Below are 27027 nucleotides of genomic sequence, written 5' to 3'. Positions count from 1 at the left end.
GAGAAAATGTCGAAGTGCTCCACTGAAAGTTAAAGTATATAGAGAGCAAGCAAAATAATTTTAGCAAAGTTCAAATATAGGAATGAAAGGATAATTTATGTTGTTGAAAATATACAACTATGGCCTGTTAGGTGCTTTTCAGTATATAAACATACATTCATAGCATGAGCTACTTATATACTTCTATTATTTATTAAACATTTATTAAAAAAATTATAAAACTCTGTGGTTTAATTTACTGATCTCTCCCCAATAAAAAATATGTAAAGCTTTTATGTTTTGCCTTACATACTTATCACACCCTCCCCCCACCCCAGTATGTATCACCATCAGAGCAATGGCCATCATAAACGTGATTATCAAGCTACACTTAACAGAAGTTAACACACCCAAGCAAAGTCAATGGGTACAAAATAAGCATTCCAAAAAATAGTTAAGATTTGCCAACTAATTCAGGTGCTAAAAAATGCTGGAATTTCAGACTGTCTCTCCTAAACCAAATTTGATTATTTCCTATTCCTAGTTTCAATCCTGTTTGCCTAGTTTGTATTCCTTCATATTGTTTAGTCCCATAGTAACCTTAGAAAATGTCATAGTTACATTTCAAACACACACAACATATTGCAGGAGTAGCATAAAGGAAGCCATATGAGCTTAGTATATATCCACACCCACAATGAGAAAAAAACACCACTAGTAATTTCCACTTGAGAATCACTGCAAATAATCTTACTAAAATGTAACCTGAACCTTTAATTATTTAGCCATTTTCCAGACATTATCAGCAAATGGAGACATCAGTGACTTTCTATGAATCTGTTCTTCAACTGTTGTGTTACTTTGAAATTCTAATGTTTGGGGATGAGAAAGTGGGAGAACTGATTTTGGGAAAATGAATTATTCAAATTAATATTGCATGAAACAAGAGGGGAACTTTTTGAACCAAAAAAAATAAATTAACTCATTAACTAGATATGTATTTGGAGCCAGTAAATGAAGCTAAACAAAATACCCACATTTTGTCTCCTTTAAATCCCCATATATAAGCAAATAGTTATTGTTAGTAGCTCTATGTCAGTGAAAGATCTGGCTATGTTTTGAACTAATAACAACAATCAGAGCTGCCACTAAGTACTCCTTTATATTAAATATTCAGAATTTCTTAACATGCTGTTTCACAGTGTCTGACATTATTTTCCATATCTTTTATTTACACTCTCAGATATTTCCAGTTTAATAGAAAACTACAAAAAGAAATCATCAAGTTACTAAACACATAACATATTTAAAGGAGAACTTGCATCATTCCAGTTTAGCTCACAGTAAATCTTTTTCACTGAATTTGGCAAACAGTCCATCCTTTGGAAGCCTGATTGTGGTGGGTTGAAAATTCCTCTCCAACATGAAATTTGCCAGACCAGCTCAGGGGGAAGCAAATGAAAGCTTTATTTACAAGCAAAACTACATTCTACAATGACATTCAATGAATATGTAGAAAAAATACAGTATTTACAATATTTACACATATGCACAATTAATAAACAGCACAAGAAACTCCCTGGCCAAGGACCAGGGGAAACTACTAGCTTCTCCCTCCCTGCCTCTCCCTTGCACCCCTGTACAAAAGGGACAAGAGACAGAAGCAAAGAAGTTAATACCAGTCACCACAAAAGCAGTGCAGCCAAGGTCAAGGAGAAGCAAGTTAGTATCTCCCAGCCCAAGGAAGCGAGAAGAGGAATTGTTTACATTACCAGCTTAAGGCCGTTATCTTTCCAATGGGATTGTTTAGAATTACCATTATTTTCCTTTTTACACCCAACAGTGATTTATTTACATTTTACTACTTTTCTGTTCAAGATCTGTGAAAAAAATGTAAAGGCATGACCTAAAACGACCACACTGATAATTCAACTCCAGTGTAAACATCCATCTTTGTATAAAAAGACCAAATTTTGCACGTTTGTCTTTGAATTAGACTTGTCAAATTTGAGTACACCAAAACTCCTAAGATATAACAATGTTCAAATAATTTTAAACCAAGTTAATTTATGTAACTAGCTGCATTAACATTAGATTTCTTTCACTGATTCTCCTTATTTTTATCAAAGCTTTGTTTGTAAGCGCCGTGGTTTCATCCCACTTGTTTTTCTCAGGGCTTGTGTATGACACCAAATTCTCAGTATACTGCAAGACTGATTTCAAAAACCTACAAGAAAAAGAAGAAAAATTCATTAAAGGATTTTAAAAGATAAATAAATAAAATATCTCAGTGCCTGATTTAAAGCTGGTAACATCTCCCAATTAGCAAATCTCCCTCAGGATAATTAATATACCTCCTCATGTGAATAACTGGACTACATATTTTCAGCTAAGTTATTTTAGTTCTTGAGTGAACACTGAGATACAATGACTATAATGATGGAAAGAAGGATAACTGTGTATTCAAAGTCATGCTGCTCTTTATTTTTTACCCCAATGAGATGTATATGACAGATCCATTTTCATAAAGTAAATCTTACATACTCACTTTAGATACTGCTGGTAATCAAAAGGATTCTTCTTCCAAACCAAATGGACATTGGTGAGTTCCAGAGTAATTAACACTAAGATGAGCCGCAACACTGGAGACAAAAATTTAATGCTAGAAACAAACAAAAATACTTTAAAATAAACAAAACCTAAATTAAATAGAAAATGTTAATAATAATAAAAATATTTTACTCTTCTCTATCCACTCCAAATAGCTGGGTAGCTATAGTGGTGGAGAGGAAAAAAAAAACAAAAAGAAAAAGGACTATGAAACGTTCTTCAGAATAAATGCTGAAACTTCAGAGACTGTGTATTACAGAACATCAGCAAAAGATGGAAAAATAGAAACATATCTAGTTAAGATTCCAAAGGAAATCTCACCACCACTCATTATTCCAGAGATAGAAAAGTGGAGTCAGCTGAATTGCTGACCTGGCCAAGAAGACAATATTTACAGCTTTCCCATTACAGTTTTCCCTGAAAACATTTCTAAAGAGGAACAAAATCAGTGGGATACTAAATCTCTCTTCTAGCTGTGAAAATGCTAACTCAGGTATAATGATAAAAATCAGCAGAGTCTTGAAATCATTTTAACCTATTGCATTCAGACAAAAACTGATTGTCCCCCTGTAGTCAGCACTGGTGCAACCACACCTTGAATACTGGGCCCTCATTGCAAGAAAGACATGGAGCTGCTGGAGTGGGTCCAGAGAAGGGCAATGAAGCTGGTCTGGGAACATGTCCTGTGAAGAGTCACTGAGAGAACTGGGGTTGTTTAGTCTGAAGAAAAGGAGGCTGAGAGGAGACCTCATTGCTGTCTACAACTACCTAAAGGAGGTTGCAGCAAGATGGGTGTCAGTCTCTTCTCCCTAATAATAAGTGGTAGGAGAAGAGGAAAAAGCCGCAAGTTGCACCAGGGTAGGTTCTGATAGGATGTTGGAAGAAAATTCTTCACTGAAAGGGTTCTCAAACACTAGAATAGGCTCCCCAAGGTAGTATCCCCATTCCTGGAGGTGTTTCAAAGCCACATAGATGTGGTGCTAAGAGATGTGGTTTAGTGCCACACTTTGTAGAGTTAAGATGATGGTTGTATTTGATGATCTTAAAAGTCTTTTCCAACCAAAAAAATCCTATGGTTCTATGAAAAGTTGAATGGTATTCATATGCTTGAATAGGAAAATCTAGCAACTTCAAAATACAATCAGGCATTTGAAAGCTTATGATATATGGTGAAGTAATCTAGCAGTGCTAAAAAAAACCCATTAAATTATTCACCAATTTGAGATTTTCTTGTTATTTCAATACTACTACATAATAGAAATGAGTTGACACTGAACTCTTAAATGGTTAACAAGAACACATGAATATTGTTGGCTTTAAACTTAGGACCAATCACAGAAAGCTAGCAACAACAGTATGCAGACACTCCCTCATTAAGCTAATTATGAATTAAGGAGAAAGCACTGGCCAACCTGTTCAGCATTCGTAGATAGTTATGCCTCTGTCGAGAACGTAAAGTCTTGCTCATCCACTGTTTGTATCTCAACTTGGTGCTGGCAATAACTTGTTCAGACACTCGATGGCACTGTGTGCTTATTTTACGGAGTACCAGTAGTATTTCCAGAACAGGTCTTGGAGAATAAAGCGTGCAAATATGTGTATCACCAAGTTCAATCAATAGCCTTCAAAACAGGAAGGAGTTAATTCCAATCTTTTGTTAGACAAATTTAACATGAGATACATTTCATATTTGGCATGGTCTGACTCATAATGTTTTAATGCAAAAAACCTGGAAAAATCAAATTTACCTCGCAACAGAAAAAAAGCAAGGATCTACGTAGTAGGGGTAGCAATTGCGTTCTCTGTCACTTTACTGAGAATGAATGAGAAACTGCTGGTGATTAGTATGTTTCCCATTTTGCATCAAAGAAATACAACCACAATAAATAAAACAGCCTGGCTGAACTGATACACAGCAATGCATCAAATCACAGCAGGGCTGTGGTTGCAACCTCCCGCCATAGTTCAATTCACAATGAATTAATGTCCATCACAATAACATTCACTAAAACGAATGATATTAATTAGTCCTCCCATTACTGTGTGGTCTTTCTTCTGGACAGAATAAGAAACAGACTTAACATTTTGTAAAACCCATGTGGTAAGGCCATTGTTTTAATCAATGTCACTCCAGATTATAGTTTGTTGAAGAACTCCAAATACCTTTCTGCAGTCATACTCTAAGATAATGCGTCACACATCACTTTAAACACTCTGTTCTTACAGAAATGTCTCAATCTCCCTTATGCACAAATTATCTCTGAGACAGCAAAACATTAATGACTGAAAGTGATAAAGATAGAAAACTCTAAAAATGGTTTCAGGAAACAGAAGGCATACATCATACATAAGTAAAATAACTGATAAAATCCTCTTTACACTGTCCTGCCCATGCTTAACAGGTTTGATCAGGAAAGTTTTGTTTCAACATATTAATTCAGTCATGGGACTCTTAAGACTGCTGTAAGAGGGCCAATTAAAAGTCAAATTGTTTTAATCATTATTCCAATTCTGAAATAATTGGGACTAACATATCTTCACATCTGACAACAAGTATAATGAGATACCTTCTGTTTCAGAATCTTAATTCTAAAGCATAAAAGAATATAATTATGTAGCAGCAAATTACTAAATGCAAAGCATGGCTGTAATACCAAGCAAATTAAAATGAATTTCTGATAGTTTTACCATACAAAACAGATAAAAACCAACTTAATGTAGTCAGTACATAAATACTTAAAACGTTTTGCTTCCCCATTTTGAAAGAAAAATGTTTGGTTTTTTTAATGTTAATTTCCAAGTAAAATCTCTACTGTAATAATGTGCCAAATCTACAATGTGTCACTGTTTTGAAGGTAATGTTCAGCTGAATTCTTAAGACTTTTAGATTAAATCAGTAGCAGTGTTAGAAAAGTGCATGCAACATATCAAGTATTGTTCTAAAAAAAAAGAGTAAGTTAAGTTTGAGAGCTCTTGTGTTGAGCTGCATGTAAAGGCTGACAGCAGGAACTAGGAAGATATCAAACTCACCTCTCAGTTAGGATGCTATTGACTGGATCATCTGAACTGCAGCAGTTTTGAGGCATGTATCGTTGCAGCTGAGACACAATTTCAGATAACATCAAAATTAAGGTACCAGCTTCATCATTTCCTTGAAACCTTAGAAACAAAAAAGTAAATTTGAGATAATAAAACAATGTAGCACTTACATATCAAATGGCATAGATCAAGATGCAGAGATTTTGGACAGCAGTGTATTCAGTGTCCACTCTCAATGTGATGTTATAATTCTTTTCCCTCTGCCTTATAAGCATGATTTTATTTCTCTGACTAAACCCAATCTTTTCTTAAGTCTCAGCAGTCTTCGAAACACCTCTGAGTTTCAGGTATCTTCTCATTCCTTTTGACTTAGCCCACTGTTTATGTTTCTATAGTATCTATACTAATGCATACAGCACAGAATATACTAAAAAAATGCAAAGAGGTCTTCTCACAACCCCTCTGATGTCTATCATCTTCCTAGTAAAGCATTTGATGAGACACTTCATCTCAAATCCCATAGCTATACTTCATAACTGTTTGGAGAACCATCTTTTTTAATAGTATATACATACCCTTTCAATGCTTGAACATCTTCCTCAGGCACTGTTGGCAAGTCAGACCATAAGTAAATGCTCTTCATACATTCCAACACCTCAAAAATACACCATCAAAAACGTTATGTAAAGTGTAGCCTTTGCCAGACAGAACAACATATTTATTTTTTTAGTGGCTATTGCAGAAAATGTTCCAACAAGTAGTAAGTTACTTGTTCGGCTGTCATAACTGTATAAGCCAACATAAATTGCTAAGGTTAATGTTAGGGCAAAAAGTCTTAATGTACACTTTCATGCTAAAGCAACATCTGAATAAACTAATTTACTATTCTTTGTTCCTTTTTTTGCCCCCCAATATACAAAATTAACTGACTTACCTGTTTCTTGAGCCGGGAAATTGGATGAAATCGAGAACGGTAGGAACTTGCACACTTCATCAGTGTTTTAATGACCATGTGTTCCTGATTTACAAAATCATAGACAATACACAACAATTTCTTTAAACTGCCCTAATGATATGCAGATCTAGACTTATACTTAATTTTATGCAAGCCATCTACAGTACTGAAGTCAATAAAGACTTCCAAATATCTGAGGGCTGAAAGTAGTTATCAGCATAGTGGGTGTTTCTTTGACATATTTTAACTGTGGAACCTAATAGCAGCTGACAGAGAAGCAACCAGGTATTCACTTAATGCAGCAGCTGCAACTAATAAATGGAAGATTTACCTCAGGTTGCTTTATGATATTAAAAGAAGGAACGCCAAATATAGTGGGAAGCAAATATAACAGGTTAAAAGTGTTCGAGAATTTACAGTGTAGTTTAGAGTGTGGATACAAATCACAGGTCCATTAATGAGCCATCATTACTTACATTGTTGCAGAGAAAAAAGATCTGAAATAGTACTCATTTCAGTGGCTGAGCTACAGCTGCTTTACATACCTTTCAGATAACACAGCAGATAAACAAGTGAGGCATTGATAAAATTTGACAAAATAGGGTGGAACCACTATAATTTATGGATCAACCATGTGAATAAGGAGTGGGTAAAGAAACATATTAAGGTACAATAAGAAAGGGGAATCTTAAAAAACTTTCTGTAGTTATTTCACTGCAAAACTAGAAAAAAAGTACTTTCACAATTTTTTACTTGGAGGAATACTTCATTTCCACAAAAAAACTGCTGTCAAGACTTAGTTATACAGCTCTCTAAAGTTAGACTTGACATAATAAACAAACCCCAAAACAACAGCAACAAAACACAAAAAGAGAAAAAAAAAAAAAAACAGCAAAACCCCAAACCTCTTCTGAGAGCATCATATTGATCCCTACCTTAAAAGCAAACATGTCCTCATCTGAGAATCTGCAGAGAAGAGTAATTGCAAATGCAACTATCTGATTAGCTACTTCTCTGGGAAATGTTTCTAGATTGATCTCTCCGTGGCTCAAACGATCTCTTATACGTGGACCCTCCTGGTGGTTTAAGAAATCCCAAAGAAATTCCTGTGGAAACATACACTAAATGTATAGGATTCTCTTCTACATGTATTCCCATAGAGTAGAATACATTCAGTGTATAGAATACCTCTGGAAGATAGTGTGTGATCATGTATATAGGAAAGTGGCATTTAGATGGTCAGAAAAAACAATGCAAACTATGCTTGTAGGAAAAAATAACCTAACAAACCAAACAGCAACTTGCCCATCTTTGTAGCTTCTGGGGAAACTCAAAAATAATATACATGCTATTTTGTGAGGTAAACCCAGATTTCCTTCAGCTTTGCCTCCCAAGCCCTCTGCAGCCCCGCTGCCTCCAGCAGTCTTCAAAGGCATCTAAATTCAGCACTTCCATTTTTCATGTTCACTATCACTATGGATGGCAAGATGCAGGATGAACTCTGGGCAGCTATGTTTTTGTGCCATTTGCCCAGACAGTATAAAGTGTGCCCCAGAAGGAATTAGAAAGGAGTAAGTTTTAACTTTCCCTCTATGAAGCACTAGTTTTTCTTCTGCTCTATTCAGCCGACCTTTGGAAGTCAAAAACATCTCTAAGACTTCTATATCTGACAAGGAAAGACAGTGTTATATCCTAGCCCAATATACTTTGTATCCACCCCAATGAAAAGAGTAACAAGCTTCTGGTTCTAAACTGATGGAGATAAACTATGTGAAATAAAAGATTATTAGGCATGTCTATAAATAACAGGTGATCCTGCGCTGGCAGGGGGGTTGGACTAGATCTTTCAAAGTCCTCTCAGGCCCTAACATTCTCTGAAAACAACAAGAAAAAGGAAGGAAAGCAGGAGAGGACTTTGTAAGGAAAGGAGAGAGAAATTGAGGGAGTGAAAAAACAAACAAAACTTTCAAAACACTTGCCATGGCAGGTTCCTCAAGAACTGCAGGAAGCTGATTGACTTCTTCATTATGCAAATGCTTTGCTAGCATCTAGAAAAAAAGTAATTCCAATGGAAAAAACTAATTGAAAGTCAAACAATTAAAGAAAAAAAGAGCAACTAAAGTAATTAGTTTCCCTAACATGAACTAATTACTTTAGTCACTTAAGAATCAAGGTGCAAAATTATTACTGACAATCTGAGATAATTCAAGAGAGTTACAAAATTGAGGATTTCTGCTTGCAATGTTTATTTGTATTTACTTTGAATAACTGAATCTAGGAAAATGACAGAACATTTCTTTCTGTGAGATGAAGAATTTCAGGATAAAAACATTTAGAAGAAGTTAAAGGCTGTTTACTAACATTTCTGTTAATTTTTATGTTTTCTGGGGGATTCCAAATTTAAAATGTTTACTCTCCACTGTCTTCTACAAGGACAAAAATTAGAAAGTATATCTTAGCCAACACAAGAAAGCACTTTCTGGTCTCTAGTAATGGGAAACATGCATGTCTTAAATTCCAACATTTGTATATGTTTAAAAATAAATAAAATAAATCACAATTACCTCATCAAAAGTGGTATAGAGAGCAGAAGGCTATAACAAAAGACAATTAATGTTATTTGATTTTCAAATTAAACCAATTAACTAGACATGTATACCAAACATATTCATTTGCATGAGATACTAGAGGTGCACAAACAGCAAAAAAACCCCACCCTTACAAATGAAAAAAGGGACTTCATGTGCCAAGGGTTTTTTTAAATAAATATAACATGATTTACTTTCCACCCTAAACTACTGTTTCTGAACACCAACCTTCAAGTACTTTTTCAGACTTCTTTTATGGAAAAGGCATCTCTTCATGAAACTCTACTGCAAATTTGTGATTAATGTTCCATGGTTGATTGAAAACCACCATGCTTCTAAAATAGTTATTTTGTAAATATCATTAGCACTGTATCATAAATTACTTTAGACAGAAAATTTACCTCAGCTGTTAGCAATCGATTTGGACATTTATTCATTGTAGTGAAGAGCAATCTAAGTCCAGCTTCCAGCTGAGGAAGTAAGAGAATCACACAGTCAGCATACCTGAAAAAACAACAGAGATACCCAAAGGGGATTTTTCCCCCCTTATAAACATTATCCAAGTAGAAATTAGAGCCACCTCAGAGTTACACTTGCAGGCCAAAACCCAGAACAAAATTCCTTTGTAATGGGCTTTGTAAACAAACAATAAATGGCTACCTGTGCCCAACAGAAACTGACCACTGAATTCAAACCAGCTCAAAGATACGAATAGTTTGCAAAATGTGGAACATGGGAGACAAACCAATGTTGGGTTTTTTTGGTGTGTTGTTGGTTTTTTTTTAACTCAAGATGTTAATATCTGAACATTTGTTTTCACTTGCTTTGTAAAGCTCTCTTTTTTGGTTACATCTGCAATAGTTCTCCTTAAGTTCCAAAATAGAGCTGATAACCGTAGTTAGCACAAAATAAAACAGTATGTTCACAAACCTTCTGACAGGCCAATATAACAATGCATAACTATATGTTGCTAAGCAACAGATACAGCAAAAAGCTTTAGTATCTGCAAATGCTACCATTGTTTTATAAATTAAGAAGATATTCTTTTTCTATTCTATTTTTCAAAAAGTAATAGTAATAAAATAAAACCACTGTTACCTGTTTTGCTTGAAAGCTGTTAGAGCAGCCATCCAAAATGGTAACATTGTTTTTAATACAAAGCTGGACAGTTTTACTAGCTCTTCAGCCATGGAAAGTGTTTCATGATTAAGATCTGCAAGTTAGCAAAACAACATTGATAAACAACATACAATGTATGCTTTGCTAATTCATTCTTCATTCTATATATTTAATTGAAAATATAAGATTATTTCTGTATTTCTAAAGGGAGACTTAAAAATTATCCAATTTATTTTAACTATGCAAGTACAATGGTAGTAATATTTAAGATCAGAAACCATTTTTGTATATTACACTTTTAGTGATAACAAAATTGTAGAGTAAAATAGTTAAAAAGTTGTGGCTGCTCTTAACTGAGATCAAAAGACTACACATTAACTGAACACAGCTCTGTTGAGTTGATCACCACCTACTTCCAATACTTTAAAATAAAGTATCATTTTTATTCATTAAAAAACAGTATAGTGTGAACATCTGAATGTAGGAGCATTGTTCCTACTTTATCAATTTTCTGTGCTTATATATAGCATAATAAAGTAACATTTCAATGCCCTCATATAATGCAACTCACACTTTTGAATTCACGTTATAAATATCTTATCCAAGAGAAAGCTTAAAATGGCAACTGCATGGTTGCAGCAGGTGTGGTTTTTATGAAGCAAATCAAGAGCTGTAAGATTTATACTACCTGATGACTGGAATGTTTTCAGCCTAATTTGGTTCCCAAAAGCACTGTTCCATGAATAGATGTTCAACTATCAAACTGATTACATAGCACAAACTGACTATGACCACTGCTGACACCAAGAATGCCCATATGCTGCAGATACTTTAAAAATAGTAGGAATAAACTAAGTGAGGTCTGTAGCAGGGAAGACAAGACTATTTAATGTGACACTCCAGGTTCTTCCCTAAGAAAATCAATGTACTGAAGACACTGAAGATACATTACCATTCTTTATTCTGTTTTAACACTGCCTTGCCTGTAAGATGCAGGGTACTCCTGCAGGGACCCTTGTGGCTGGTACACACTGATTCTGGAAAGAATTAAATTTTGTAAAGGCAGTCTAGTTGACTCTTACAGGAAATGGACTTTCATCATCCAAAAATTGGAACATTCAGCTGAAGTCTTAAAAGTAATGTCATATGTTTCAATGTGTCAATTATTTTAGAATGTCCTATTTTTTTCATTCATGAGTCAGTGAAACTGTCTGCATATTAAAAAAGAAAAATTGCCCTACAAGTATGAGTGATTAATCTAATTACAGTTTATGCCAGCATCTTAATTAAAATCCAGTCTTAAAACTGTGGAAAATGGATGATTTTCAACAGTGCTTTTGGACAGTGAAACAAGTACAAATACAGCGTAACAAAAAGTTGCTAATGGTTAGATACTTGCCTGGAAAAGCGTCAAGCTCATCTAAACTCACGAAGATCACATAGGGTCGATGTACCAAAGTACATCTAGTTTGCAGAAGATATGTCTGTAACAACTGTCCTAATCCTGCAGTTAAAAAGAGCAGCATAGCACAGTATCTAGAGAGAACACCAGAATGTATTATTAGAGAAGCTTATACAAGTAAATCTTTCAGAAATAAACAACATTTGTGAGTGGGGAACGAAGGGGTTTCTTGCTCTTTCAAAAAACATCTAAAATCTACGCTGCCAAATTGTTTTGAGTAGGGACACACAATAACCAGTTGCATTTATAAGCATAAAAATAAATGCAGACTTGAGAAAAAAAGCATTACTGTATTCCACATTATCTGTTTCTCTTACTCCTACTCCAGTCCTCTGCCTACTGTTCTAACTGCTGTGACAGACAAGGAATTGGTTTTCAATAAAAGACCTGTAGCTTTTTTTGCTTTTCCTGCTAGTAAAAACCCAATTGGTCTTAAAACTGACCAGCTTTATATTTGCTGAATTGTTCCATGGACGTCCCTTTCCAAAAGCAGCAGCAAGAGGAAACAGGCTGATGCCAGTGGCCTTTGGACATTTTTCCTTTTTCTTTCTTGTTTTTTTTTTCTTCTTCTTTTTTTTTTTTTTTTTTTTAATTAGAACAGTAAGTTTTGCTAAGAGGTTTTCAAGTGCTCCCATGTCTGACTGCTAAAAACAAAACAAACAAACAAACAAAAAAAGAGAGATTCATTTTGGTAACTTACTTTGCAGGAATTTCTTGTGGGGATGCAAACCCATGCCACAAAACATTACGAAGATTCAGACCATATGGAGATCCAACGAATACTCTCAGCACATTCATCTAATTAATGAATAAAGTGATTAGTGCATAAAGAAAACTATTATTTATTACCTTGCATCTTTTCTTGACAGAAAATTTCAGAAGTAATTGAGGAACTACAATATCTACTGTCAAGTTAATTTGCCACAGCTTGTCAAAGTAACAGCAACTTATTATTTGCAATTCCCAGTATTCTCTGAAATTAAATCTTTCCATTTACTTGCACATGCTATAGAATACAATACAGAAAGAAGCTAGTTGTTAGACATTCTAAACAGTCATGACAGTTGAACAAATGAAATCAAATTTAGCTCTCAGTTCCTGCAGTATAAATATACCACAATTTAATACAAAATAAGAAGAAATACAGAATTTTCTTTCAAAGCTGTATTCTCAGATCATGATAAAGGAAAAAGGGGAAACTTTTCTAGTTTTTAACTGTAAGAATTGAACTATTCCACATGCCATCGAAATTCAAGAAATAATTCTCATAATACTACTTGACTCCTAACAATACACAACATTTTGTATGTGTAGGTTTTTCATGCAGAAAAGCAAGGAAAAACTTATGACCCTTACAAATATTTCCATTTATAATATTCACTCCTTTTGATTTATAACCCCCAGACTATAACATGTATAAAATTCAAGTTTTTCCAATATATTACAGAATTTGCAAACTCTTCAATAGTACAAGCAAAGCCCATGCTTGGAAACCTGCCACTGGCAAGAAGAAAATGAGATCAGTGTTTACTGCTTATTTCAAAACTATGCACTTACTACAGCTTTTCCAAAGACAACTGCAAGCTGCTCCGAAGCAAGTAAGTCTCTCAGAAGAAAAGGGCAATCTGTACCAATCAGTAAATATACCTGTTTTAAAAAAGCAAAACAGGTAATATAAGCAATTCAGTATACTTCTTTTTATTTCAAACATACAACTTGACTATTTCACCCAGTAACCACTTTCATCACAGTAAAGTCATGAATGAAACAAAAACCACCAAATCCTTAAAAAGGCTTCAAATTCTGTAATTTCATGACAAATTAAAATTTACATAAAATATCAGGAAGGGAAAAGTGGATATCCTACTTAATGTTCCCATAGTTAGGTTTTCCAGTGTCTCTACATGTACTGCTCTGTTCTTTCAGGGGAGAAAAAAACAAAAAGTCAAGCAATTAAGGCACTTACATCACCCAAGGCTCGCTCCAAGCATGATGTTAGTTTCATTAAACCAAGAGCAACTTCTGTCATTTGTGCATATTGCAGAACATCAAATATTTCAAGAAATAACTGTTATGGTGGGAGAGAGGAAGAAAGTTGTGTTAAATATACAGAAAGGAAATAATCAAATCCAGCCCACAGAGAAACCTGAATATTCCTTCATGACATATGGAAGTGTAGAAAGAAAACTATGACAAGGTGATAAAAATGTAAATGTCTGAAAAGGAACTGCCCTAGAGCACCTCTTTTATTTTAAAATGCAATACATCTACTACCTTACATATATAAAAACTATTAACAATAAATTTACACAGTAAATTCTGGTATTAGGCACAGATTATTAGGAAAAAAATAAATTAAATAATCCTTCCATTTAATGTTAGAACAAGCCCAAAGAACCTCATGTAACTTACATAAAACTTCTGGTAACTTACATAAAATTTAATTACAAAGACAGGAAAATTAGAGGCAACTATGTATCAGAGAACAACAATTAGTCACAAAGTCTAGGCATTCTGGCTCATTAATATTTCTTGTGTATTCTCACATTAAACTTCTACAAAAGGCTCGCATGTCAAAAGACAAATTGTCAGCAGACATTTTCATACCTCAGTGCAATTTGTCCAGTGGAACCATAATGCATACTGAACTGCAAATTGCTCCTTGGTCAGAGATTTGAAGTGCAAATCAACAGATTCACATACAGGTCCTAATGATCGTACGCTTTTGATGTAATCCACACTTTGATCTTACATGGAAAAACAGAGGGTGATTAGTACCAAACTTCCCCAAGATCCAGTATTTTAAAATTCATAAGGAATAAAACCTGCTACAGTTTCTGTACAAAGAATTTTATCCAGACTACTTTAGCATAACTAATACATTGTAATTTACTGCCCCAAAGACCATGCAGATAAGATAAAGTGCAGTGTGAAATGAGCTAAGATTGTTTTAATATGGATGAGGCATACAAACAAAACAAAAAAAAAGAAAGTAAAGAGGATAATTATAGAACCATAGAATGGTTTGGGTTGGAAAAGACCTCCAAAGGCCATCTAGACCAACCCCACCCTGGCAGTGAACTGGGACATCCTCCACAGATCAGGTTGCTCAGATCCTTGTCAAGCCTAACTTTGAGTATCCCCAGGATGGGGCCTCAACTATCTCCCTGGCCAACTTGGTCCAGTGTTCCACCACCTTCATGGTGAAGAACTTGGTCCTAATATTTAGTCTAATTTCAAATCATTGTCCCTCGTCCTATCACTACAGGCCCTGTAACCAGTCCCCCTCCAGCATGGAACTGAACTTGGCAAGGGATGTAGAGAAAAACAAGAAAGGCTTCTACAGGTACATTAACCAGAAAAGGAAGGTTAAAGAAAACGTAGCCCCATGATGAGCAATAGTGAAGAACTTGTATCAATGGATGAGAAGGCTTAGATTCTCACCAACTTTTTTTGCTTCAGTCTTTGCTGGCAATCCCTCTCCTCCTAGCTCTCCTGTTAGTGGTCCACAAGTTGGGGACTAAGGTGACAAAGTCCCTCCCACTGTAAGCAAAGACAGGGTGTGTGATCAGCTGAGGAACCTGAAGATATACAAGCCCATGGGACCTGATGAAATGCATCCCAGAGTCCCGAAGGAACTAGCTAAGGCAGTTGCCAATCCACTCTCCATGATAGTCATGGCAGTCATATTAAGTCCCTGGAAACTGGAAGAAAGGAAACATCACACCCATTTTTCAAAAGGGTAGAAAGGAGAACCCTGGGAACTACCAACCTGTCAGCCTCACTTCTGTGGCTGGGAAGACCATGGAACATATCATCCTAGATGCCATGCTGAGGCACATGGAGAACAGGGAGATGATTCAAGACAGCCAGCGTGGCTTTGCTAAGGGCAGGTCCTGCCTAACAAGTGGCTTTCTATGATAGAGTGACTGTATCAGTAGATAAGGGATGACCTATGGATGTGATCTATCTGCTCTTCTGTAAGGCCTTTGACACAGTCCTCCACAATATCCTGGCTTGCCAAATTGGAGGGATAGGGGTTTGATGGGTGGACTGTTCAGTGGATAAGGAATTGACTGGATGGTCACATATAGAGGGCAGTGATCAATGGCTTGAAGTCCAGATGGAGAGCAATGACAATTGGTGTCCCTCAGGGGTCCATACTGGGACCTGTGTTATTTAACTTTTTTATCAATGATACAGACAGTGAGATCAAGTGCACCATCAGCAAGTTTGCAGATGACACCAAGCTGAGTGGTGTTGTCGACACACCAGAGGTATGGAATGTCATCCAGAGGGACCTGGACAAGCTGGAGAAGTGGGCCCAGGTAAACCTCATGAGGTTCACCAAGTGCAGGGTTCTGCACCTGGGCCAGAACAATCCTCACTATTAACACAGACTAGAAAATGAGGTGCTAGAAAGCAGCCCTGAGGAAAAGGACTTGGGGGTGTTGATGGATGAGAAGCTAGACAGCGTGTACTTGCAGCCCAGAAGGCAAATTGCATCCTGGGCTGCATCAAAAGCTGCATTGCCAGCAGATCCAGAGAGGTGATTATGCCACTTGGCTCTGGTGAGACCTCACCTGGAGTACTGTGTCCAGGTCTGGAGCCCTCAATACAGGAAGGACATGGACCTGATGGAGCAGGTCCAGAGGAGGGCCACAAGAATTATCAGGGGGTTGGAACACCTCTGCTACAACAATAGGCTTAGGGAGATGCAGTTGTTCAGCCTGGAGGAGGCTCCTGGTAGACCTAATAGTGACCTTCCAGTATCTGGAGGGGGCCTAGAAGAAGGATGGGGAGAGTCTGTTTACAAAGGCCTGCAGTGACAGGAAACTGGAGAACCAATTTAGATTGGATGTTAGGATCAAGTTCTTTACTATAAGGGTGGTGAAATACTAGAACAGGTTGCCCAGGGAGGTGGTTAAGGTCCCTTCCCTGAAGATACTCAAGGTGAGACTTGATGAGGCTCTGGGCAACCCAGTCTAGTTGGGGGTGTCCCTGCTGACTGTGGGGTGGTTGGACTAGATGACCTGTGGAGGTCCCTTCCGTCCCAGACCATTCTGTGATTCTTGTAGTCCCCCTTCAGGTACTAGAAGGCCACTATTAGGTCTGCCCCGTCTTCTCTTCTCCGGGCTGTACAACCCTAGCTCCCTCATTCTGGTTTTGTTGAAATGGGAAAAAATCTACTATAGCACACAAACTCCACATAATCAAAGTGGAACTTGGTGCAGGCTCAGCGTGATATGTCAAACTGTACCACTTAGATTCTCTAAAGAATGCAGATAGCTGTGGTAACCTTAGAGTGGTGTCACTGGTCCTTTGTGGTGGGACACTTTCTCCTAGAGAGCAACCCTGTGGAGAAGGACCTGGGAGTCGTAGTGGATAACAAATTATCTATGAGTCAGCAATGTGCCCTTGTGGCCAAGAAGGCCAACAGGATCTTGGGGTGCAGTAAGAGGAGTGTGTCCAGCAGATCAAGGGAGGTTCTCCCCACCTTCTACTCTGCCCTGGTGAGACCTCACCTGCAATATTGCATCCAGTTTTGGGCTCCTCAGTTAAGGAAGGACAGGGATCTGCTGGAGAAATCAAACAGAGGGCTACCAGGATGATTAAGGGACTGGAGCATGTGCCCTGTGAGGAGAGGCTGAGAGACCCAGGTCTGTTTAGTCTGGTGAAGGCTGAAGGGGGATTTGATAAATGTTTATAAATATCTGAGGGCTGTGTGTCAGGAGGGAGGGGACAGGCTCTCAGTTGCACCCTGTGATAGGACAAGGGGCAATGGATATAAACCACAGCACAGGAGGTTCCACCCCACCTCATTCCTTCACTTGTGAGGGTCACAGAGCACTGGAACAGGCTGCCCAGGGAGCTTGTGGAGTCTCCTCTGGAGACTTTCAAGACCCATCTGGATGTGTTCCTGTCCAACCTGTGCTAGATTCTATGGTCCTGTTCTGGCAGGGGGGTTGGTCCCTTCCAACCCCAAACACCCTGTGATCCTTTGAAAAAAAAAAAAAGTCTTATGTTTTAATGAAAGATATTGCTCAATACAGAAACATATGACTTTTACCACCTCTGAAAATGAATAACAGCGTTGCTTGATGCAGTCTGGCAAACTAAAATTCAACAAGTTCATAGGGGCATAAATGTCTTGTTTTGGTTAAATAACAATTATAAACTGCTCTATATACATAAAGGAAACTAAACAGCACTCCTGTACTAAGCTAAAGTAGGGGAAACAAAACCAAGTAATAGCAGGAATACTGATGGCACCAATGTGTTTTAATTTACTGCAAAAGGGATATAAAGAACACAGAGAAAACAGTTATGAGGTAGAAGCAGAACTGAAACCCCTATGTACACGCACATGAAGTTGGGAAGCAAGATGAATGAGGAAGTACAGAAGCAGCTACTTAGGTAGCAGAGACTAAATGAATCTTATGAGCCAACAATAACCAAACACTGAATGTGGATGAAAAAATTAAAGCCCCCTGTAGATACAGACAGCACATATTATAATTTACAAAGCCAATGCTGTACTGTAATAAATGCTATAACTAAGATAGGATTGCTGCAAACTCCACTGAGATTTTGCATCCATCTTAAACGCATCACTGCTGCAGTAGATAAACACCAACCTGATTCAAGGTAACACACATGCTCTGTTACAGCTTGCCAGCATACTTCACCCTTTTCAGATAATATGTTATTAATATCATAGGCATCTTTCTTCTCAAATCCAAGTTTGCAAATCATATAATGCACAGGTGGAGAAAGACAACTAGTGACTGAGTCAGATGCCATCTAGAACACACATGAAGAGTCCTTGAATTAATAAAGTAAATGAGAACAACGAAAGTTATTATAAAAGCATACACGTGAGCACAGATATACAGGTAGCAATACAGCATTTGTAAACAAGTTATTAAGGTTAGCAGTGCTCCTTTCATCGACGAATACAACAAAAAGAACTCTGGCCCAAACTACCATGTAGAAAACTCAGAAAAACTGCTCTATTTGATGGTAGACTTCTGAATGGTTATGTCTACTGAACAAATGCAAAGACAGATCAAAGCAAAAGATCTCAGTTTAAATATAACTGTTCTACCCAATCTCTGAAATTGCAGGGAAACAAATGCCACTTGAAGTAAAACCAAGAACTCCAGTCCTTATGACCATCAAAATCACAGGAGAGGAAGCAACACGAATTCTGACTGAACTCGTAGCAATAGTAAAGCAATCTAAGCATAAATGTTATTTGCACATTAGACTAAACAGAAAGACAGACTGATTAAAAAACATACATTTAAATTACCACTCATGCTAGCAAGGAGAAAAACGCTGATTTAATAAAAACAGAAGAGACAAGAAATGGTTTGAAAAATAAAATATCATAACAAATATAAAACTATTCCATTACAGTTGAATTAAAAACGATTTTTTCCTCTTATATGGTGGAATTTGCCCTCATAGTACATAATTTTTGAATTCATGGTTCAAGGGGAGACAAAATATTGATATGGGTAACAGCACTGAGCAAGTAGAACTGTTCCTTTAAGATTCCTATTAGCTATTAAAACCCCTAACACCTAAAATGTTTGTAAAACACGTAATTCAGTCCTTCACATTATTTTGAGGCCCCCACGTTTCGCTATGAGACTGAAGGCTAAAGTAAAACTTGAACTACCACTGCCCCCCTTTATTGTTTAAAAAAGGGCTGACACGGTGCTGGTAGGTGACTTCCTCAGGAAGACCGCAGGTTCTCACCGGCGGCAGGGCGGCAAAAGCCGGGATACCCCCACCCAGCCCTCGAGCCGCGGCATTAGCTTTGTCCTGCGGGCGACAGAGGCCAGAGGAGGCCACACAGCTACGGGGCGGTAAGGGCAGCAGCAGTCCCCAACCCAAAGCCCCCAACTCGCGGCACTGAGTACCACCCCACCCTGCCATGGCGGCCGGCCGCTGTTACCTCTGTTACTGCTGGCTCCGCCCGCCTGACGTAATGACGCTACGCTGGCGCGCGGCGTCACGCCTGGCTCGCGCGGGAAGAGCTTTTTCCGGTAGTGGGGCTGCTCCACGCCGCGGGGCGCGAAGGCGGCTTCTTCTTGCGGCTTGTCTCCGGTAGCTGGAGGGTAGGAGAGCTGTACGGGAAGGGAATAGGGTAACGGCCACAACGACTACGTTTCCACAGGTAGTGGTAACGGCTACAACGGCTTTGCTGCACGCCAGCGGGGTGCGCTGGCCGCTCGCTCCGCTGTGACACGCACCTGGGGTCAGACCACCAGCCTAGCACTGCAGCGTTTCACTTGGCGAGGGAAGAAAGAGTGAGACTTGGATCTTTAAGAAAGGCAATACGGTGCTGTTATAAAGGACTCAAGTCGCCTTTTAGTTAACCAGTATAAATTTAATAATTGATAAAATAGAGCAGGGTAAGACAGCGCTGGGCGACAGGGGAATCACCGTTCCTCCAACTGCCGCAATACAAAGCGGTTTCAACAGTCTTTATATCTTCCTTTTACTTCCGTGTTCGTGTCTTAGAGGACTCTTCAAGGCGCATGTCCAAGGTGTTGCTAAGGGGTCTTCTTCTGCCTTCTAGTGGTCGGCGAGGCTGAAGTCAGTAGTCTTCCTCAGGGTCTTCTCATTAGTCTTTGTCAAACTATTCTATATAAGGAGTTGTTTTGGCAGACTTCTACCGTGTGTTTGCACAACACCCCCTTTCAACATCCTCTTGCACAATACATTGACATATAAGGGTTTATTGGCTTCTACTCCTACTATTGGTTACAGGTCGTGACCACAGTACATCCTATGCTATGCTAACATAGATTGCTATCTCTATTGTATAGTAAAACAATGGACAAACATTTTCTATAACAGGTGTGTAGAATAACTTGGTGCTTGGTGAGTGGTTAAAAAGTGTATGATCTTGTGAAAACTGGTATCAGAAGTGCTATACCCGTCTGTTCTACCTTCGGCTTGGGATAGCTCTTCTCTTTCCTTCTTGGTCAGATGCCATATTTGCATCCACCATGCAGCTGGTGTGCCACCTTAGGCAGTGGGAGATAAAGTTGATAAAGCCTTCTGAAGGTAAAAAGGAAAGTATGGCACTTCCTTTGATGGTTTGGTGTTTCCAACTTAGGGTGCTGTGCTAAATACTCTTTAAGTTAGGAGATGTACACTCTTTTAATGAAACGGTTATTTATCGCTTCAAATTTAAAGCAACTATTGGTTCTTAAAGCAGACTTACTTGCAAGCAGTACTTCTAAATAGCAAATTTTTCTTATCTCAGCATGTCCCACCTATGTCTAAGGTTAAGCCAGTGTAGCAGAGTGCAATAAGGTAAGAGCAGGCTTTTGTGTAGTCAAACACAAAGTCCTTGATTATTTTTTTTTTTTGAGGGATTTTTTCACGAGGAAGGCAAAGGTAATTGCAATATTGTGCTAAAACTTGTAATCACAGTATTTGAGAAACACAGAACTAAGTTTATTTAGTAGCAGTCTAGAGATGTTAATAAGGTTTTTAGCTGTCTTGTTAGTAAATGGCTTCTTGCATGTGAGGTAATGATTATGAAAACTTCTGTTGCTGATTAGCAGTTAAACATGTAAATAACAGCATTGTTTGAAGTCGTGATGTAGATGTGAATTTTCTTCCATCTGTAATGATTCAGGTTGAAGGTGTAGTAACTTGTACTAAACCATGATAGCAATGAATAGTCGTTTGGATTGTGACCTTTTCCACAGATTTGTTTCCATTAATGTGAATTAAAATTCTCATCTGAACAACTCAGTTGGTACACTTGAGATGTTTTTCATTGTTAGGAGACTGTCAATGAGCAGGTAGGGACAAAGTTGGAAGTAGAAAATGAAATAGGGGAATAAATAAATATGAAATAGAACAGGTCAATGAAATAACCAGAGCACAGGAAAGAAACCATCATCATTAGCTTGCTTCTTTAAGGTAACACAGAATACAGGTAGAAAGAGAGACCATCATTGTAGGCTTCAGATACAGAGATGATGAATCCTGGAAGGAAAGGTCCTAAATTGTGAAGTCAGAAATTTTCTTGAAGAAAGCATAGGCTCTTCTGGACTAAGACTTTCACTAGTGAGCCCACACCTCTCTGAGCATGCATGAACCTTGAGGTCAACTAGCAAACAGTCTGATGAAAAACATTGGCGCATCAGAGGGGGAGGAAGTCAGGGGGATTCTCCTTGAGGACCCTTCCCCAAAATTTGCCAGAGGTTGGGAGTGCACATGCAGAAGAGATATTTCCATCCATTAGCACAAGCTCCAGAAAGTTAATGAATATGCTAATTATTTCTCGAAAAAGCTATGAATATGCATTGATTTATATTTTATAAGAATGTCTCCAAATGCTGTTTGGTATGCATGGAATTTGCAGAATGATTTGCTCGTGTACCTAGCTGTAAATAAATGCCTTTTTTACTCCCTAAAACCTTCAAGCTGGTCTTAGAGAGTTTGAATCTGAGATTTTTGGTAACATAGTCTTTACAAATCTGAGTTTTCTTTAGAAGATAATCAATGTCCATAGCCTAAGTGAAAATGTGTTTGCTCCATGCATTTTTAGCATAGTATAATTATTATGCAGTTTGCGTTGTTGGCATGATATCAGCAAACACCTGCATCCAGTTTGCATGAGAGTTACCAGCATCATTGTTTTGTTTTTTATCAGACTCATCTAACAGTAAGGAATCAGAGCTGAGATGTAGGTAATGCCCACAGTGTTAGCAAGGCTAAGGCATCTAAGGCATAAAGGATTTCATAGAGAAGAAACTGCATTGCTTCCCTTATTCTCAAACTCCTGAATGAAAAATTTGTGAGCCCCTGAGTAATGCATCTCTTCAGGTACTTCTCACTGGACTTTTATCCATAGATGTATGATTTTTTTCTCTGCTTCTTAGACTAAGCCTTGTTCTATGGTGTTGTATAGCCTTTATGTTTTTTTTTTTTTTGCTTTTCTGAGAAGGAATTTATGATTTTCTCTTAAGTTCTAGCTGTAGTCAAGAAATGAAGAAAGGGACTGAAGAGTCAGCAAAATGAGGACAAGTAAAATTATGTAGTCAAGTCAATGAAGCAAGCATATATTTTGGATTTTGTGTAGACTGAATGAAAAGCTTGATGTGTCTTGAACACATGTTAGTATCTATGTGTTTTTACTTGGAAAATGAAGTGCATTCAGAGTGCTTGTATGGTGTTTCTGATGAAGTTTAAATGCAAACTTAGAGTCATCATAGAATTGTTTTATTTGGATTTTAGTCAAAAAGAAGTTAAAATTGAGAGGAAGTTAACCACTGTTCTTGTTTTTCAGTTATAGCATTTAGCCAGAATAAAGGATATCCACTACTTTTTCTGCATTTTTTTCCCTCTTAACTGTCTATAATAAAGTATTATTGAGTCTGTTAAATGATAAATACTGACATATGATGTGAACTTTTTTATTTTGCCCAGACAAAAGGAAAAAAGGGATAAAATCAAATTACAAAGCTTTGAGACCAGCTCTAATGGAAGAAGAGTATTTGAATGATTCTACGGAGGCAGAACTGGCATTCAGAGCTAACAGGGCAAAGATAAGATATGCTAATACGTACAGACTGGAATCACATAAGAAATTTCGAGATTATTTAGTAAGAGACAAAGCTCAAGCAATACTAATGGTATAGTATTTTTTAAAATTGTCCAATTTTATTGCTAAAGTAAGTTGGCAAAGATTGTATTAATGGAAATATGTAAGCTGCATAAAATAATCATCTGGTTAAATCTTTGTAGTTTTAGAATTTTTGGCACAGAAATGTGATCTGAATATGCTTCATTGTGCAAAATGCAGAATGGCCCCTGTGAGGTCACCGCTGAGCATGTGCTGTTCAGATGGAGTTTAAGCTTCTTGAACTCTTACCCATTTCTAAATCAAATTGGGAAAGAGCACAGTTCACATTAATCTGCAAAATATCCAGTCATCCAAAAATCCTGATGAATTTGTGGAATTCTGCTACTTCAATTTGTTCTACTACTATCACATGACCTGCATAAAACATTCTTGGTGTCCTTGCTGGTCTGACTGCCACATACAAACATTAAGCAAAGATAAAGGAGAACAATCTGAGATGTTATGTAGCTGTTCGTGACACCTTGAATAGTCATAACCAACTCTTGTAATTCTGCCTTCTGGAAGACATGCTTTGGATTTTGGGAACAGGTATTAGTAGCACTATTTTCCAATGAACTGATCCCAAATGATGGAGAAGAATACTCTTCTGTTAAATGGAGATTGGCTGGACATATTTGTCACTTTCAAAAAATAAAATATTTTATTGTAAAAATAGTGCAGCCTTTGCTGTTTGATAGCATTATCTATATTCACTATTCTACTAACTAATTATTCTAAAGTTTTGTAATGAAAAATGACTACAAGTTTTTGAAAAAAGACTATGAAGATGAAAATTAAGATCTTTCAAAATTGTTTTTGGTAGAATAAACTTCAGCAGGCCAAATATGATGGAATTTCTAGTCCTTCTTTGTGTGCTTCAGTCTCAGAAGAAATATTAAAGGCTGTGAAAGAATTGGACTTTGACCGTTATAAGTACGTGGTGTCAGTACTGATCGTGGAAAAGGCAGGTCAGGCAATGAATGTGAGCAAACAAATTATTCATGGTATCTTTTGCTAATTGAAAACAATTTTTAGAACTGTATGTTATCTCCAAGGTATTCAGTAGCCTAACTAGTTTGAGGTGGTCTTGAAGTCTTTGGGAAATAGTATGCCAGGTAACCATTTAAGGTAATCCTGTGATTCCTTCTAACCTTTTGGAGGTTGTGTTCTGAGTTCAGTAACAGTGGTAAGCAGCCTGATAGTGCTTTTCTTTGTCAAACAATTATTTTCTGTGTGCTGTGCCGGTATAATTGCATGACTGCAGTCAATTTCCTTTTTCCAGTGTACCTTGATAGTTCAGTAGATCTTCAGTTGGGTTATCAAGTTCAGTGTAAAATGCAATGCAGTACTAGTGTGGGATGACATGGAAAGGAAGGTGGGGTGAGCAAAGGAATGGAAACTGTTTCAGCTGTTGTTGCCATGAAACAGATTGTCACTGCAAATTCAAGAGTGACCTGAACTCGCACTGGGAAGAAAAGTATTCTAGACTTTCCTGTGTCATATATAAATGTACATGTATTGCAAGCTCCCATTGTCATTCAGAATGTTTTTAATGTACCTTGCCAAGTGTCAGAGAACACTTTTATTTAGGAGTGTTTATCATGAGCTCTTCAAACCTGATGAACCATAACTGGTTTTAGTGGTTCATGTGAATTAGTGTTTCAAGATTTGCCAGCTTCAGTAATGAAGTCTGAGAGGTCTGCTTATCAGATGTTGCCTCACAGCTTGCTGCCTTTGAAGTTGTACTTTGAGGATCTGTAGGTTAAGACATCACAGAAATGGTCTAAATTAACTTTTTTTTTCCCCTTGTCCTGTGGAACATGTTTTATCAGTCAATTGACACATTTTAGCTTTGAGAACAATTTTATCAAAAAAAGCTGAGAATCCAGGTCACAGGTAGTCTGGAGTAAGATGGAGGGGTGGGGGATATGACCTCTTAGTTGTATATGTACTGAAAACAGATGTTTATTTGTGTTGCTTTTGAAAGGGTGCTGTTACAATAAGCTTAAGTGCTAAAAGCACATTGGTTGTGTTGGGGTGGAAGCTATGCTGTGAAGGAAGAACATACATTTTAACATTGAATGAAACTTGTTCCTTTTCACATTAACTTCACAGCTGTTGTTACTACTTGTAATTCTCCTGTAGTTACCAGTATTTATATAATCTGTGTGTTCTTTTAAGGCAAACACACACACTGTGCTGTTAGATTAATAAATGCTTTTTCTTTTTCTTTCCTTTAGGTTGCCAGCAGATGGGTCTGGGATGCTCAGAGAGACTCTTGGGTTTCAGCTAAATTTGAGTCTGAAACATTTATGGCACTGGCTTTGATAATGGCGTGTTACTATGACTAGCACTCTAAAAGACACACCTGGTTTTGTGCATCATAGTACCAGGTGCATTTGAAACTTTTTAGAATGTCATTATTACTAATTTTTGTACCAATACTGTTGGCACACTGAAATTAGCACACAGTTGAGATAATTTTGCTCATTTTTATCTGTTGGAAAATCCTACACTCCCCTAAAAAATGCTTTTGAAATGCATATGGTTGAGTACATATGGGTTTCATCTGTCGTAACTCTCTGCTGTGGAAGTTGAAGCAGCTGGTGTAAGGCCAAACTTTGCAAAAATTTTGGATGTTGTCTGTTGCCTGCCTGGGATGTTAATGAGTGCTTACAATAAACTGCAGGTATCAGCATTTGTAAAACTGTGGGGTTTTTGTAAAAAAAGGATAAAAACCTGACTGCTATCCAGTGTGGAAACATAGCTTCCCTCTTTGCAGTGTTTTGCACTTAGAAATTTGTACAAATTTCCATTTGTTTGCCTTGCCTTCGATGAAGTTGCCGGCATCCCTGGGCCTTAAACTCACTTTAAATGACAGCTGTGCTCAGGCTGGTGGCTAAGCACTGAACTGGGCAAGTTTGGTCATTTTCTTAAGTGGCTTCCCATGATAGTGGCAGGAGGATGATGGGGTCAGTAACAAGGCTGTTGATAACTAGTCCGTATTTGGCAAGAGCAGCAATTATTTTATTTTGGGCAACATGACTCTGGCAGACCAGTGAAGTCCATAGATACCAGCTTTTGGAACTCCTTCAGTGCAGACACAGAATATGATGCCTTTTCAACGTCCATTGTATTGTCAAGAGCTGAAAATGAGCGCGTGCGGGTATAGACCCGGGTGGTGCTGCTGCTCCTGTGCGCCCCGTGGCCTGCACGGCTCCGAGCCTGTTTGGAGCCGCGTGCGTGCGAGGCCCGAGAGACGGGCAGCATCCCGGGACGTGGGAGCTGCCCGAGGAGTGGGAGGGCCAGCGCCTGGGGGCGGTGGCCAGGGCTCCTGCTGGGCGCGGCTTCGCGCTTTGTTCACCGGAGCCGGGGCTTGTGCGCGGCCACGGAGCCCGGCTGCGCGCGGGCGAGCAGGCACACGCGCCGCCCCGGTGGGACCGGGGGGTCTTTCTTGCCAGGGAGAGCGACGCTCCGCCTCTGCCCGACCGTAACGGTGGGACCAAGACTCGTCCCGGCGCGCAGCTGGCTGGGCGCTTTCGCGCAGCGGCGGGGCCGCCTTCAAGCGCCCTCCTCGCAGGGGCGAGCGTGCCCCCCGCCCCCTCGTACACCC

General features: G+C 38.2%; 2 protein-coding genes across 11 annotated transcripts; one reads left to right on the top strand and one right to left on the bottom strand.

Moving 5' to 3' along the window:
• Positions 1-323: 323 nt before the first annotated feature.
• ERMARD (ER membrane associated RNA degradation) lies at positions 324-19801 on the bottom strand. 6 transcript variants are annotated; one of them, XM_068153656.1, is made up of 18 exons: positions 19719-19801; positions 18391-18556; positions 14360-14499; positions 13719-13820; positions 13310-13399; positions 12453-12550; positions 11690-11826; positions 10270-10384; positions 9573-9675; positions 9148-9177; positions 8563-8631; positions 7519-7689; positions 6563-6646; positions 6204-6283; positions 5620-5748; positions 4002-4211; positions 2528-2641; positions 324-2206 (listed from the first exon to the last, which is right to left on the bottom strand). In XM_068153656.1, exons 2-18 carry the CDS (start codon positions 18554-18556, stop codon positions 2047-2049), a joined length of 1998 nt encoding a protein of 665 aa, XP_068009757.1. In that variant the 5' UTR covers positions 19719-19801; the 3' UTR covers positions 324-2046. The 6 variants fall into 6 exon arrangements, with proteins under 6 accessions (XP_068009757.1, XP_068009765.1, XP_068009776.1 ...); XM_068153664.1 differs by lacking the exon at positions 19719-19801 and adding an exon at positions 19475-19646; XM_068153675.1 differs by lacking the exon at positions 19719-19801 and adding an exon at positions 15197-15295 and having other exon boundaries at positions 18391-18437.
• Positions 19802-19805: 4 nt separating this feature from the next.
• On the top strand, positions 19806-26141 carry DYNLT2 (dynein light chain Tctex-type 2). Of its 5 annotated transcripts, none has more exons than XM_068153713.1 (6): positions 19806-19940; positions 21039-21088; positions 22443-22615; positions 23219-23424; positions 24238-24396; positions 25655-26141. In XM_068153713.1, the coding sequence occupies exons 4-6, from the start codon at positions 23272-23274 to the stop codon at positions 25763-25765; spliced, it is 423 nt and encodes a 140-aa protein (XP_068009814.1). In that variant the 5' UTR covers positions 19806-19940; positions 21039-21088; positions 22443-22615; positions 23219-23271; the 3' UTR covers positions 25766-26141. The 5 variants fall into 5 exon arrangements, with proteins under 5 accessions (XP_068009814.1, XP_068009840.1, XP_068009822.1 ...); XM_068153739.1 differs by having other exon boundaries at positions 24238-24382; positions 25655-25737; XM_068153727.1 differs by lacking the exon at positions 19806-19940 and adding an exon at positions 20102-20362.
• The last annotated feature ends 886 nt before the right edge of the window (positions 26142-27027 follow it).

Source organism: Melanerpes formicivorus, unplaced genomic scaffold (genome assembly GCF_026170545.1).
Source record: "Melanerpes formicivorus ecotype bairdi unplaced genomic scaffold, bMelFor1.0.p_v2 SCAF_2, whole genome shotgun sequence".
Taxonomy (NCBI): domain Eukaryota; kingdom Metazoa; phylum Chordata; class Aves; order Piciformes; family Picidae; genus Melanerpes; species Melanerpes formicivorus.
The sequence above is the reverse complement of the archived record's forward strand: the minus strand, read 5'-3'. Positions and strand labels throughout refer to the sequence as shown.

Coding starts and splice junctions, on each gene's coding strand:
- ERMARD (XM_068153656.1), bottom strand. CDS start 18,556: ATGGCATCTGACTCAGTCACTAGTTGTCTTTCTCCACCTGTGCATTAT. Junction 11,827..12,452: donor CCACAAGAAATTCCTGCAAA/GTAAGTTACCAA, acceptor TGTTCTCTCTAG/ATACTGTGCTATGCTGCTCT. Junction 8,632..9,147: donor TCTATACCACTTTTGATGAG/GTAATTGTGATT, acceptor CTTTTTTTCTAG/ATGCTAGCAAAGCATTTGCA.
- DYNLT2 (XM_068153721.1), top strand. CDS start 23,272: ATGGAAGAAGAGTATTTGAATGATTCTACGGAGGCAGAACTGGCATTC. Junction 23,425..24,237: donor AAGCTCAAGCAATACTAATG/GTATAGTATTTT, acceptor TGTTTTTGGTAG/AATAAACTTCAGCAGGCCAA. Junction 24,397..25,654: donor AGGCAGGTCAGGCAATGAAT/GTGAGCAAACAA, acceptor TCTTTCCTTTAG/GTTGCCAGCAGATGGGTCTG.